This window comes from Rhea americana, unplaced genomic scaffold (assembly GCF_003343005.1).
Source record: "Rhea americana isolate MKP2758 unplaced genomic scaffold, rheAme1 scaffold_25, whole genome shotgun sequence".
NCBI lineage: Eukaryota > Metazoa > Chordata > Aves > Rheiformes > Rheidae > Rhea > Rhea americana.
In genome coordinates, this window is record NW_028186368.1 from 6,822,474 (window position 1) to 6,836,516 (window position 14,043).

A 14,043-nucleotide genomic window follows, 5' to 3' on the forward strand; every position below is an offset into this window, starting at 1 on the left:
CCAATGCTATTTCTCAGCATTAATCACAAGCTTTGCTGGCCGCAAATGGACTGTTACATATACTGAGAAGTAATTGTATCCAAGGGGTCACTGTCTAAGATGTTAAATTAGTCTGGGGCTAAGATTTTTCTCAAAAAATTGTTATAACAGGTCTTCATTACAGAACTTTAATCTCTAATGCAAATACAAATTGTTGGTGGTACATCATCCTGCCTGTACAGCATCATTCCGTCGGCTTTTAATGATACCTGTAAAATATCACATCATGTTCTTCCTTGTAACCAGAGCTAGTGCTTTACACTGCTTTCTACTGGCTTTTGAGAGACAGCATCCTAAAATGGTTCCAGGTTTTCTCTGGTAGTCCTGAACATTGTTGTTTGTTGCTTTCTTTAAATGACTGTTACCTTGTTTCTTCTCTGCAAAAGCAAATTTATCAGTAGAACAATATTGTAGGGTACATTTTTAACAGAGATTTTGTTATTCACCACAGTTCAATTTACTTTTCCATTTTCTGCAGACTTTCTGGAGCTCAGTGAACAAAAATCTAAATAATATCTTTGAAAAATCAAGTAGTTCTGACAGGATGTCTGCTTTTGAAACAATTCAGTGTAAAGACCCATTGAGTTTTAGCTGGTGGATTATTACGCATCTGGCATCACTGTACCAGTTTGATCGTAATGGAAATCTAGATGCAAAGGTGGGTATGCTTTTTCTAAATATCTGAAAGTTGTGTATTTTTATTTAGATCTCAAAGTTTGTTTGGTTGTTTTTATTGGCTGAAAACAATAGAAGAATTTTCTTATACATGTTAGGAAAGATCCTTTGGAATTAATGTTGATTAAGGTGTGCTTTGTACAATTCACAATGTATTCCAGAATATAGGCCCTTGACATATTGGTTATACACCACATACACAGAAGATTACTATATTAAGGAAACTTGAAGAATCCCTACTAGTTAGTAGCATGTATACTTAATGATGTATAGCCTATGTTTTAAGATTGTCCATCTGCAGCACTGAGTTTGTTGTTTTAGGAACTCAGCACACTTGATTGTCCTGTATAAAGAATAAATCTCAAACATTGACTGTATAGTTGTTATGCCACCTTTTAAAAAGTGATATCTCTGGATAAGTTCCAGTCTGTCTAATTGCTTTCTGGCTTCATCATTTTTAAAACATTTGGCGTGATGAGGAGTATGTTTATATGCGTATATAGCTTAATTTCCTATATTGATATGTATTGCCGTTAGACACTTAAATAACTCTTGAATTCAAGCGTCAGTTTAGGAAGTTCTGGCAGTGAGTTGCCAACATTTGCCTTTAGATGATGGCCTCAGCTTTCCCCTCTAGATAGCTGGATAGCTAGATTAGGCAAATCCATAATTATCAGGTTCTTGTCTGTGAATCTCACTGTGAGGGACTTAATATTTCTATGCATTGTGTGCGGGACACAGGTGCCTACCTGCACATGCCACTCCTAAGTCTGCAGGATATATGTAAGGCCATACTTGGTATTGGTGCATCCTGCATGGACCTTATTATACCATGTGATTTCTGCCGTTCTGGAGTAACCTAAACCTTAATTAGAGCTTCCAGTCTCTTCTTCTAAGATTCATCCTGCTTAGTTTTAGGTTTCTAATCATTAATTGAGAAGGAAATAGGCACTTGCTGAGGCAATTCATCCATTTTGAGGTATGGAAGCTGCCAGTTTTCCTTAATTGACTAAAGAGGGAGCTGCAATGGCTTGCATAGACTAGTCATGCCAAAGAGATAGCTGAAGACCCAGAGATCTAGTTTGTTAGGGGCTTTTTGGTCTGATAAAATGTTCTCAACATTAAGGAGAATCTGATTGTGCTCTCTTCCATCCTCTCATCTTCTCTGTCTTAACTGCAGAAATGCCTCATTTCAGTCTTAATTTTACACCTTTTTGTGTTATTTTATTACTATTATTATTATTTTTACATTTCAGCTTGATTTCCTATCATCTCCAGTTTCCAAGCATCAGCTACGTATGGTGCCTTCAAAATTGGGCTTAATTGCACTTTCTTGTAAAGTGTCTTTCACCATTTGTAATTTAATAGTGTATACTAAAATTGGACAGGTCATGTCTTTTCCATTTTGAAATCTTTACCAAGGTTTTGAAAATGTTTCCTGCCCTGAATTAGCATGAAAAGTTAAAACCTTGAAAATGTTTGTGARTTGCAAATCTGGAAGCAGAGGGAAAAACCTGATCCACTCAATTTTGATAACTTATTTTTTTCCCCTGCTTCGTCTTTAGATTTTTAAAAGCTTTAATATATAAACAGAGAAGGAATGAACTATGTTGAAATGCTTTCTTCTTCTGAATGCTTTCAATCCTAAATCAAATTAGACTTTCTAATCAAAATAAGAATTACCTTCATTGATTTTTATCTTGCAAACCTGCTGATTTGTCAGGAGAAAAAAAAGATTGGTTAGGGAAGGTGTCATAATGCAATACTTGAATACTTAGCTGAAAAAACTCACTGTTTTTGGAGATGAGAGGACTTGGTGAATGTGGAACTCATGCCCCTGTCACTGTGTTTCGGGGGCAGGGAATCTGCCCAGGTGAGGATTGATGGACCCTTTAGGGTCCCATGACAGGCTGCTTGTTATCACATGCATCAACCTTGTCTAACAAAAGCGTGGCAAAATGCAGCAACTTCTTGTACACTTAAACAGTGTAAAACTGCAAACTGTTTCTGATTGTGATGCTGCAGATTATGTCAAGCTTTTCTTGCTCTTGTCCAATTACTATGTGGGAGACTACAGTCCATTCTGTATTTTGGAAGGACATTGGGAAGATAGAATTGCTACACTTCCCACTTATTACAAGAATTTAGATGCAGAGAAAAATGTTACTCCTAGGTTGAACATGGGAGCTAGTGTTGAGATGTTTATCCTGGGTTTCTTGCATTTTGTGCCCTAATCAAAATGTTCTGATACTGTTCACTTTGATCATTGTTTTTTCCGTCTCTCATAGTGATTATAGTATGTAGCCTCCTGAGAGATTTTTTTTTTTTTTTGCTGCAGGCACTATATTACTTAAATAAGCAAAACAGAAAATGAAATAAAAGATTCTTATTGTTCTTATTTAAAATAGGAATCTGAGGTGCAGTGACAGAAAATGACTTGCTTAAGATTAAACAATATTCTTTTCCTTAGAGTCCAAGTAGGAGAAAAGAATTTCCAAGCCAAAATTTATAAATCATGAGACCATCCTATGCACACTTCTCTGTTTCTAGCACTCTTTATGTTCAGTTACCCTGTTCTTTGTATTTCTCTGTGTTTGTGAGTTTGTTGAGGGATCCCTTCTTTGAGCACTCTTAACTGTCATTGGTGCTTACAAAAAATCTGTCAGTAGCAACAGTGCTTCTTTACACAACAGGAATGTAATCTGTCATTGATAGCTGACAGTAATCATTTCTTCTTTTTTTTTCTCCCTTGAATTACAGCCTCAAACATTCTTTGACCATAATAAGGTAAAATAGTGTGTAATATAAATTTGTTGAAGTCAGTGGAATTACATCAGGGCTGAACATAGTCCTCTCTTGTTCATTAAACAGTCTGATGTGATAGCTTCATGACACACATGCTTTCTTTTAATTAACTGTGATCAGAGGTGGGAGGGTGATGTGTCGTAATGATGGTTATTCATATGCTCTATAGCAAAAATTGCCTCCAAGCCTATGTCATCTGTGGAAGATTTTCAATTTTTTAATGTGGACTGCATGGCCTTGAGGTTATTATGAAAGCTTTTAAAATTCTAAACAGGTTTCAGACCTGCTTCTTTTTATTTTTTCCCCTTTAGCTCATATAACATAATTTCAAATATGAAATGATTCATATATTAAATATGTATTTCATACACATGAAAACATTTTTTTAACTAGAAAATTTTGGCCAGTTTTTCTGGTGATTSCTTTTTGAGGAATGTGCAGTGCATGTCTTTTTTTATTTTCCCTAACTCCACATTCATGTCCCACTATGCCATTCTGAAAAGCACGATATGTACATTTAAAAACCAACTGGGACCTGATGAGAAAGATCCCTACTTCTGAACATTGCAGGGGTCAATTTCAGTATATTGTGGACACGGACATATAGGCAGAATTGCTTGGGGCAAAGAATTCTTCCTTTGAATGATTTGAAATGGCTACCTAGCAAGATATGCAAACACAGATTTCCAGCCTGAGAAGCTTAGATAGCTCTTCCAGGTAGTCAGTAGTTAGTCTTCCCAAAAGTTTATACCTGAGAATCCAGAGGATCTCAGCTCAACTTTTTGGCTTTTTCAGTGCTTTTACCTACTGTATAAGGTCTCTAAGTTCTGTTGATTTTTTTTAGGACTTTGGAGGTGGAGGAAGTAAACAGTAAACCAGCAGGTTTATAGTGAGATATGCAGGTTCTACATATTATCTGACAAGGATGGATTTTAAATTATTGCCATACTGTGTTGCCAGTGTAACAGGGAATCATGTTAGAATGTAAATTTAGCTAATTTGAATGAAACAAGTTTCTTAAAAGGTAGGGGCAACTGAAGCTAAAAGAAAGAATGCAGCATGTTACTGGTTTCATTCTTTCCCTGAGTTTGGGTTGAACATCGGTGCAGTTTTGCCATCGATTATGGCTGGTGTTAGGAGCTTGCCCTTGATTGCTTCAGGATCTTGTAACGTGATCTGCATACCAAACTGAAACTTTGGTTGTAAACATCTTTTGCATAAATGGTATGCTCTCTGGCTACGGGAGTGCTAAAAGCATGTTCTGGGCCATTTGATCTAGAAGTCTCATACCCATTTAGCCTGACTCTCTAATATCTATTTCTCTCTGATATACTTGGCCTTTGAGCAACTGATTAGCTTTACCTGGAGTTTGCAGTAGGACTAAGCAGGTATTCTGCTAACATCAAGCTCTGAAATACAGGAGTCAAAGTATGAACTTGAGCTGTGAAGTTGACATATATGAAACTGAGTAGCTGGGACTGTCCAAGGACACTGATCATGTGCTTTCTGGAGTCTGTTCATTATTGAAGTTGCTACCTGTGTTCCTTGGCTAATTGTTGGATGCAGTGGCGTCTGCTTCTGACAGGACTTTGGCTGTGGTTTCATGATATAAGGTCATTAACATCAATAACAACGTAAGAACTCTTGTTTACTGCTCTAGGCATGATATACCCTCAGCTGCTCTGGCACAATTAATTTTGGAGCTATTATGTGGCCTAAATAAGGTCATCCTCCCTTTTTTCCTCCCTTTCTCTCTTAAAATTCTGGATCAGTTCACTGATTTGGTTTGCACTGGGTTCCACAATCAAGCACTAGAGCAAGTGAGCAGTGTCATGCCATAGCTGTCAAGGCAGAAAAGCAGCTGGCAGCATGAAGAGGAAGCAACAGGAACCCCTTAAATAATGTTGAAGTTGCTGAATCATGAAATCACAGCTTTAGTGTAGCTTTCTGCAGATCTGTCCTTCCTTTCCTTTCTGTTCTGTTTGTTCTATAAACAGTCAACAGATTGCTACCATGAGCAGTTGTTCAGAATTTTCTTTTTGTAGTGCAAAATTGTGAAAGCACTAAATAGTCAAACTGTGTTATATGAATCATAGAGTATCTTTGATCTCTAAAATTCTCTGAATATTCTCTGGAATTTTGTGTGGAATTGTCAGCAGATCCCTGTGTTGAACTTGCAAACTCAGTGGGAGAGGAAGACCATGGATGATGGTATTGCTGCTGGAAAGTGGTTATATTTCAATTGCCAAAGTACAAGATACTCTTCACTGTAAGCTCTGTACAGATGTTTAAAGGACAGATATCTCTGGAAGAATTAACATGTGTCAACAGTTGTGATAATTGAGGGAATGAATAAGGCAGGACAAGGATTTAAATGCTACATCTACACATAAGTTATCTACATGAGCTATATACATAACTGTACGTAAGACGTGATTTTTTTGGTCCTCTTAGGTGATATAGGTGTAGTCAAGAATTGCAAGTACATTGGTTTGGTCTCCTTTTATTTATTGTTTTTTTCCTGGCAAATGGTCTTAGTTGCAAAACCTTTTACCCTTTGCCTAAACAGATATTTTCTCCTTTTAATATTTTGCCATGCAACCCATTACTTTATAGGAATTGTCTTTACCATGCAACTCTTACTTTATAGGAATAGTCTAGTTGATTGAAACAGATAGTTATTTACCTTTCCAAACTGAAGAGTATGAATTAAGGGCCATATTTGAATTACCCCATTTAGATGGAGTGTTTTTGTTTTGTTTTGTTTTCCTATCTAAGTAAGGCAATACTGTCTGGCCAACTCTTTACCAACTTGACCAAAACAATCCTTAATCCTGGCTTAAGGAAAATGAGTTAGAAGTAGCTTTTCCTTGAAAAGAGGAATGAGAAAAGTGAGATTGTACCATACCCCTCTTCTGCCTTATTTCTTCCTTTTTAGAGACTACTCAGGAAAGAAATTATAAGATATACTTCTTGCTTGCACTAACCAAAAAGGCCTGATTATTTTGCTGCTTTGCTAAAAGTGAAGCTTAAGATTGAAAACGAGTCACTTAAGCCAGTTAAAATAGCATGCTTTTTATTTTATAAGGAAGGCTTTTTATTTGTTTTTGAGACCTAATTACTAGGATACATATCAGTTGCATTCCTAAAATAGAAAAGCTCTTTTCAGTGATGGTTACGATATGCTGCCCTGAAATGAAATATTTTTGGAAATCTCTTGCCTGCTTATTTTCATGTCATTATATATGATTTCTGTGCTGAGTACAAATGCTATTTAATACTGATAATCATCATTTTTCAGAAACAGAAGGAATCTAATTGGAAATTTGTGGAAGAACTCCTCAAAAGATCCATTGATGCTCAAGTAAGTGTGTAAAGGATGAAACAATGAACAAGAAAGTGTCAGGTATGATTTTTGGAAAAGACAGTGCATGAAACAGAGGCCAGCTAACAAGTGTATTTTTGGAATTCTAGTGTTTTTATGACAGGTAAATGAACATCCTTATGTAGCTGACCTATAGCAGTATATAGTTCCCGCCTTATTACCAGTTACACTTTAAATAAAGTGATTGTGTTTGATGCTAAATTGTCAGATAAAGGCAAAAGATAATTATCCTGGAAGAGTATGTGGCTACTCTGACAAGATGTATTCAGAATAAGAACTGGATGCTTAGAAAATGTAAACCATATACTGAATGTAAGGATATCAAGTTGAGAAGACATGATGAGGGAGATAGTTGCATTGAAAATTCAGCTATATCCTCATCACAGCAGGAAGGTGACTTGCCTTGCTGAGCAATTTGTCTTACAGGCTTGAATCAAACTCTTACTGATAAGGTTCTAGTTTCTGAGCACTCATTTCATACTTTATCATTTTTCTTTCTGCAGAACTGTTAATGCAATGCTTCATGGCCCAGAGGTCAGAATTGACCTCCTTTTAAAATGCTTTTAAATATGCTGTTCTTCACATTTTTAAAAACGTTACGTAGCAGCTCTGTAAATTTGTTCTGAAGCTGCGTGGTACAAATTGTAATCGCTGTAACAGCAACACCTATAAAAATAATTTCTTTAATTTGTGGGTGCTTAAAATGAGAGTAAACGCTTATCTTACATATTTGGTCTCACATGAAATAAAAACAATTCTGCAATATTCTATACTTAAAAACAATAGGAATGGGTTCTTTTTTATTATCACTACTACCTTGCCTGTGCTTTAGCAAAAGCTGTGATTGAAGCTGCAGTTAGGAATAACAGTACTTGTTGAAAATATGTCTTTTACTAATAATAATTTTAGGATAGTTGAAACAATAGATTGAGTATTAAAAAATTGAAAAATCCTGCTATGCATAAACTTCTAAGAACTGTAATATTAGATAAATGGTTCTTAAGAGAAGGAGAAAAATCATTCTTGGCCCATGCAGTTTAGTGAAGGCAGACTGACTTTAACCAAAACAGGTTTAGCTCAGTTGGCTAGAGTGTGGTGCTGCTAATGCCAAGGTCATGGGTTCAATCCCCTTACGGGGCTATGCTGAGAGTTGGACTAGATGATCTCCAGAGGTCCCTTCCAACCTTACCATTCTATGGTTCTATGACTTTCAGAATACTTGTTCTTAAAAATGGTTACTGATATCCGAGTTGCAGCAATCTTAGCAATTATGTCAGACTCTTGAAAGAAAATCTTTCTCATCTAAAGAGGAACTCTCAACTTTTTAACTAGCCTGGATTTCTAATAATTATATTCTGCCAAGAAAATCTCGCACTGGTATCTGTTCAAACATCTACCTCAGGTTCAAACATAGATCTGCCTGTGGTCTTGGGATGTCATGTTTAATACTTCGTATTTCATGTTTAAATACTTCAGTGTCTATATTTAGAAAATGTTAGAGTCGTGCTGAACCATTACATTCAAAGTAACAAGGTAAATCTATCTTACCCCTCACTTAAATTTCAAATATATTTTAGTTTATATAAATATTTGTGGGGTTGGCATGTTTGGTTTTAGTTGCCTCATCCTGATAGTTGAGAAGATATTCTTTGTTTTGGTTATGTGGTTTTTTTTGGCTTATTGAAAGGTTAATTTTTTTCTGAAGGATTTCTCAGTATGTATTTGAATATGTATCCTGTGTGTATACCTTCAAACTATAGTGATGACATCACTTATTGGATGGTTACTGTTCTGTGAGAGAAATTGGAGCAATTTAGATAAGAGTAATAAAAACTGTAAGTGGTGAATAAACTGTTTTCTTGTATTGCATCTTCTGTATGTCAGCAGTCTGAGAGACAGTGAGAGAATCCTTGTTACTCAGATTTCTCTAGGAAAATATTCCTCTTTTCTTGTGTTTATTATTTTGAATTAAGAATACGCAAAAGTCAATACAAATGAAATATACAGCTTTTTGATGCTTCTGTTAGCAAGTGTTGAGTTGTAGACGCTTCAGAAACACAACTACATGGCCAAGTTCAGAAGACTTGAAAAAGGAGTGAATAATGATACTGTAGCAGGAGCCAAAAATCTGCTTTAAGCTCCAGAGGCAACCAGTCTCAGATTTAAAGCTGCCATTTATCAAATACCTATTTGCAACTACTACCAACAGTTTAAGGAGACATCTAGGTTATTTCATTTTTTGAATTGTTCATTATTTTTCTTGCATTGAGTTAGCTATTTGTAGGAAATGCTCCTTGGAGAGTCAGTATTAGTCCTTACATGTGCATATGTGAATGCATGTAGGTACCGTTTAAAAAATGCATCTTGCTTCCTTTCCACTTACACCAGCTTTCTTGACAGTGTCTGGGAAGGAAATTTTCTGTTACCAGCAATTGTGATGTGTCCATCTCCTATGTTGTGCTCTCAGCCTCACATTGGCAGTATTGCTCTTACCTTTTGAGTAGTCCTCTTATATCTTTGAAGTATCTGCTAAGTGAGCGTTCCTGTGACAGAAAATGTAGGAATGAGAAGTGCAATGAGGTATCAGGAAGTTGAGAGTGAAATGGAAGGTGGGCAAGTAGGCAAAAACAGAAAGGAGAGTAGTGCTCTTCATATGAACAGCAGGACAGTGCTAAAGATATTACCCACTAGAACTGGCCTTTAGTTTGTTGGTAAATCCTTCCTGAGCCATCCTTTTAAGCCTACACCATTGCATCTCTAGTAGACATGTGTAGTAACAGCTATGCATAATAAATTTGAAAAAATTGTAGTGCTGAATCACTCATTTGTGTGAGAGAACAGAAGTTAGTGATTAGAAACTCCGTTTAAGGATATAGGAGGTTAAAAACCAATAAAGTTTCATACTGTTCGCTACCACTATATATATTCAGGGATATTCATCAATGTCATAATCCAAACGTGCTTGTTGCTCCCTAATTTCAAACGCTTATAGATTACAGAATTAGGAACATAAGGTGAATTGGAATATAAGGAGGATGGGGTAGGAATGGAGATGAAATCAAGTGTCTGTAATTTTGTGTGTTTTGTGTGACCGAAGAACAGCTCAGAGTTCTCCTGGGAAGAAGGTAGCCACCGCAGGGCAGATGACACACACATGGGAACAGAGCGAGCTGTAAATCCAAAATTTCATCCCACTGCTTACACCCTATTTCCTCCCTTTTGGGGAAGGAAATGTTCATGTTCCTACCTCAATAGATCATTGTTCCAATCCACTAAAGTTGTTCTTAGGTCATCTTCCTTATATTCCAATTGAAGACAATTACTTGTATTAAAGATCTCTCATCTGTATCACAAAAACAGCCATTTCAGGGGAAGTGACACCTCATCAGGTGTTCCCCAGTTGTAATTTGGATTTGTTTGATGCCAGGCTAATGCCAAAGGTAGAGCAGGCTTACAATTCTATTTGAACTACAACATGAAAATTACTATACTAGGAATATTAGAATAGCTGTATTTGTATACTGGGTAACATCAAACTGAGTAAGCTTGTGGATTGTCAGTATAAGATGAATTTGTGCTTACAGACTTCTATTGTGAGAATCTAAAGGATGCTTTTATTCATAATACTCAATAGCAGCTTATGTCTTACTGGCCTCTCATTTTGGAAAATAAATACTTTATGATCTTTCATTTTTACTGCAGTTTTATTATGCCTTCACTATATTTTTTGTTTAATTCTACTCTGAAAGAAGTACAGAAGTATTTGCTGGAGTTCTAGGAAACCAATTTTGTTACTACAGTAGGAGGTCATAAAGAAAAAATGTTGTATTTAGATAGTACTACCATTTTGATAATATCTGGTGTTCCTCCCTTCTGCGATAAATTAAAAGCTGACTACCTCAAGAGTTCTAACAGTATTTCCAGCAGTGCAAAAGACCATTTTGAGCAAAAGAGCAATAAGAGAATCCATTAATCCCAGAGGTATTTGAAATCTGAAGAACTCTTTCATGTTAAATTTGAGATAAAACCTTCAGTATTATCCTGGTTTTGAAAACTGTTCTAAAACTATTGTTGGACAGAAAAATGGTGGCCTGAAATTGAAGCTGTTCACAGTGCCATATTTATTGTTGAATTAGTCTAATTAAAGCAATAATTGAATGTTAAATTAGATCCTAAATATAATCCTGTGCATGAATTTGGGCTTTTTTTTTCTTTCTTTTTTTTTTTTTCTTCATACATCATTTGTAACTTTGTAGATCTCTGGAGAAATAGATGTATTCATCTGCATTTTTTTCATGTTCTATATCAGACATTTTTATCCATGAAAACAGCAGCTGTTGAAAATGACTATGGTTCAGTCACTTCTTGGTTTTGGATCAGATTATTTTATTTAAATTGGAGACTAAAAATTAATATGTACAACTATATATAAAAAAAAGTATTCAAAGATCACCCTTCATTTGCAGCCATTTTTATTATATTTGAACTGTTCTCCAAATTTTTAATGAGTATTGTATACTTCAGGGTCTAGCAGGGTAATTGGAACTGAAGGGGATAACTTGCTGGTATTTATCTGAGGGATGAAAGAGGTACTGTCTCCTAGGTACTATGTTTTTAAGTCATGAGACTTGGTCTGTATCCTTTCTCCCCRCCTCCTCCCACCACCTTTTCTTCTCATTTAGCTCGTTTTGTGAATTTAGAAATCCAGGCCTATTTAGTGTTCAGAAGTATTTGAAAACTAGGAGTAGGTCAGAGGTCTCTCTTGTCACAGAACAAGTTTGCTGCAATCCCAGAGGTAAATAAGACTTGTATGTAAAAGTCTTCCCTTAAGATAACTACACAGAAGCTGGTCCTCTAAGCCACCTTTATAGTCAGTAGAGATGAGAAAGCCTTTCTAGGGCGTTATTCTTCTCATCCTAAAGCAGATGTCTGAAACAGACTGCATTAATTAGCATGTGATTTCAGTCTGACTGTGTACTCATAACATCCTAGATCTGTTGCAAGTTTGGCTTTGTTGACCTCAGATGCTGGGTGAGATGAATCCCACCCACAGTAACCCAGAATTAGAAACTGAATACTTTATGGTCTTCAAATTGTTTTGAATTCCCTATTTTCTTTAATGTGGGCTGTATATTCTTCCTTCGTGTACAAAAGTTGGAATTGATGAATACAAAAAATGTTTCTTTTTTGCAGTGGAACTAGTTGGCAATATTTAAGAGGCTTGTTTGCCATTGGTTTGGAGTTGTCTGAGCTGTGCTCAGACCTTTCCAACGTGGCTATGGTAGTTATAATGAGAAGAAACATAATTCAAAAAGGGAAGACCCTCCTACTTATAACATTGTATTATTGGCAGTATAAAGAGAAGCATGACCTTTCAAGTAGCTGCCCCTTCACTTTCTTTGTAATTGGAGATGCAACATTATACAGATTGGTAGTGTGACGTTACTAGGATGAGCTGTCTTTTGGAGGTACACTACAGAAGGGTTTTACAGTATAGCTAATGCGTCTTTTACCATTCTGTGCGATTTTGCACCACACAATTGTGTTTCAAGTTAGGCTCACAATATTGAATTTACGATTATCTTAATGTGTCTACAACTCTGTAGACACCTATACATATGCATGATGAGCTATTATATTGGCTGGATTGCCTGGTGCATTGGATGACAATGGCTATATTTGTCAACTTTTATTTTCTAGTTCATTGCTCATATTAGCAGGTGCTTTTTTAACATCTTATATATAAGTAGAAATAACTTTTATATTAAACAATTATTTTCAGTAGTTTAGTGATACTGGGATTATTTGTAGGCAAGGTGATACTTTCCTACAACAAAACACTTTTTTCTTCCTTTTGTAAGACTGGTGTGCTAGAGGAACAGTTACGAATGCATCTTCAGTGCTGTTTGACTTTGTGTAGTTTCTGGGACTTGAACCTATCTGTTGCCACTATCCTCTGGGATTATTACAGCAAGAACTTGGTAAGTAGGTGGATATACGAAAAAATAAAGTTGCATGTGGGCAGTCCTCAATTTTAGCAATTAATTCTGCTTCTCCTGTAGCCAGACATGATTGCTATACTTTTGTAAAACTGACTAGTCAATGGCAATATCTCTAAATTTGCTGCATTTTAATGATAATGTTTAAGCATGTATTATTGTTATATTATCTCATAGTAGAATAAATTAGAATGTATTTTGACTCGTATTGTTCAGGGCTTGTGATTTTTAAGATCTTGTAAGAGCACTTGTACATATTGACAGTTCATTTTTATTTTCTGAGTAGTGGTAGGAASAGATAGCTTTTTGTTTATGTGAAGGACTGTATCTTATTGCCTTTGGAATATTACCATTTTTTGTTACTTCTCTGGTTTCATTTATTCTTTTAGAACAGTTCCTTTATGGTTCCTTGGCTTGGTCTGAAGGGTCTGGCAAATGTTAGTAAAACTCCTTTGTCAATGCTTGAGTTGGTGAAGAGCTGCTGTTCTGACCAGCAAATTGCTGGTCTGTACAAGTCCAGCAACAGTTACCTCATTTTCCTCAGCATTTTGGCATGGATGATGAAAGAAGAGGCAGAGAACAGTGGTGTGCATCCTTGGAAACAAATTAAAGGACGGTATGGCTGCTATTTAGCTCATGCTCCTGTAAGAGACCTAGTCAATCTGATTGTATGGCCCTTTGAGCCACATTACCCAGTGAAGATGGTACTGCAGTTATCAGAAAGTTAAAGGGGATAAGGGATCCAGGGTGATTCATGTTTGGAAGAAGGCAGTTGTTGCCAGTTAAGGCTGTGACAGCCTCGACTCCTTAAAGCTGGGTCATCTTGATGTCCATAGCCTTTGATGGTTTATGTCCTCCTGCAGGCCAAGGATATAATTTACTGGCATCCTATACACTGGTAAACCCTATTGCCAGTCATGTAATGTAGAAATTCAATTTGAGCTGTGGGTAAGTCGTGTCATCCAAGAACCTGCAGACAGGCTTCTACTATACCAGTAATTCTGTTTATATTTTCTTTTTCATGGTTGTGCAAGTTTTTCCGCAACATTTTGGGAGGGTTTTACTTTTTCATTAATTTTGAAACATGCTAACTATGGGATATGTTAAGTCATTACATAAAGAAGCATAAAATACATGTAC

At 36.1% G+C, this 14,043-nt stretch overlaps 1 protein-coding gene across 2 annotated transcripts in view; it reads left to right on the forward strand.

Annotated features, from left to right (window-relative positions):
* The window catches only part of MMS22L (MMS22 like, DNA repair protein), a 99,369-nt gene that overhangs the window by 21,606 nt on the left and 63,720 nt on the right, over positions 1-14,043 (forward strand). Inside the window, exons 10-13 of one of the 2 annotated variants that reach the window (XM_085306949.1) lie at positions 518-697; positions 6,821-6,883; positions 12,766-12,885; positions 13,293-13,519. In XM_085306949.1, the coding sequence (XP_085163075.1) occupies positions 518-697; positions 6,821-6,883; positions 12,766-12,885; positions 13,293-13,519 (590 nt within the window). The remainder of the gene's footprint in view (positions 1-517; positions 698-6,820; positions 6,884-12,765; positions 12,886-13,292; positions 13,520-14,043) is intronic. The other variant, XM_085306950.1, reaches the window with a different exon arrangement.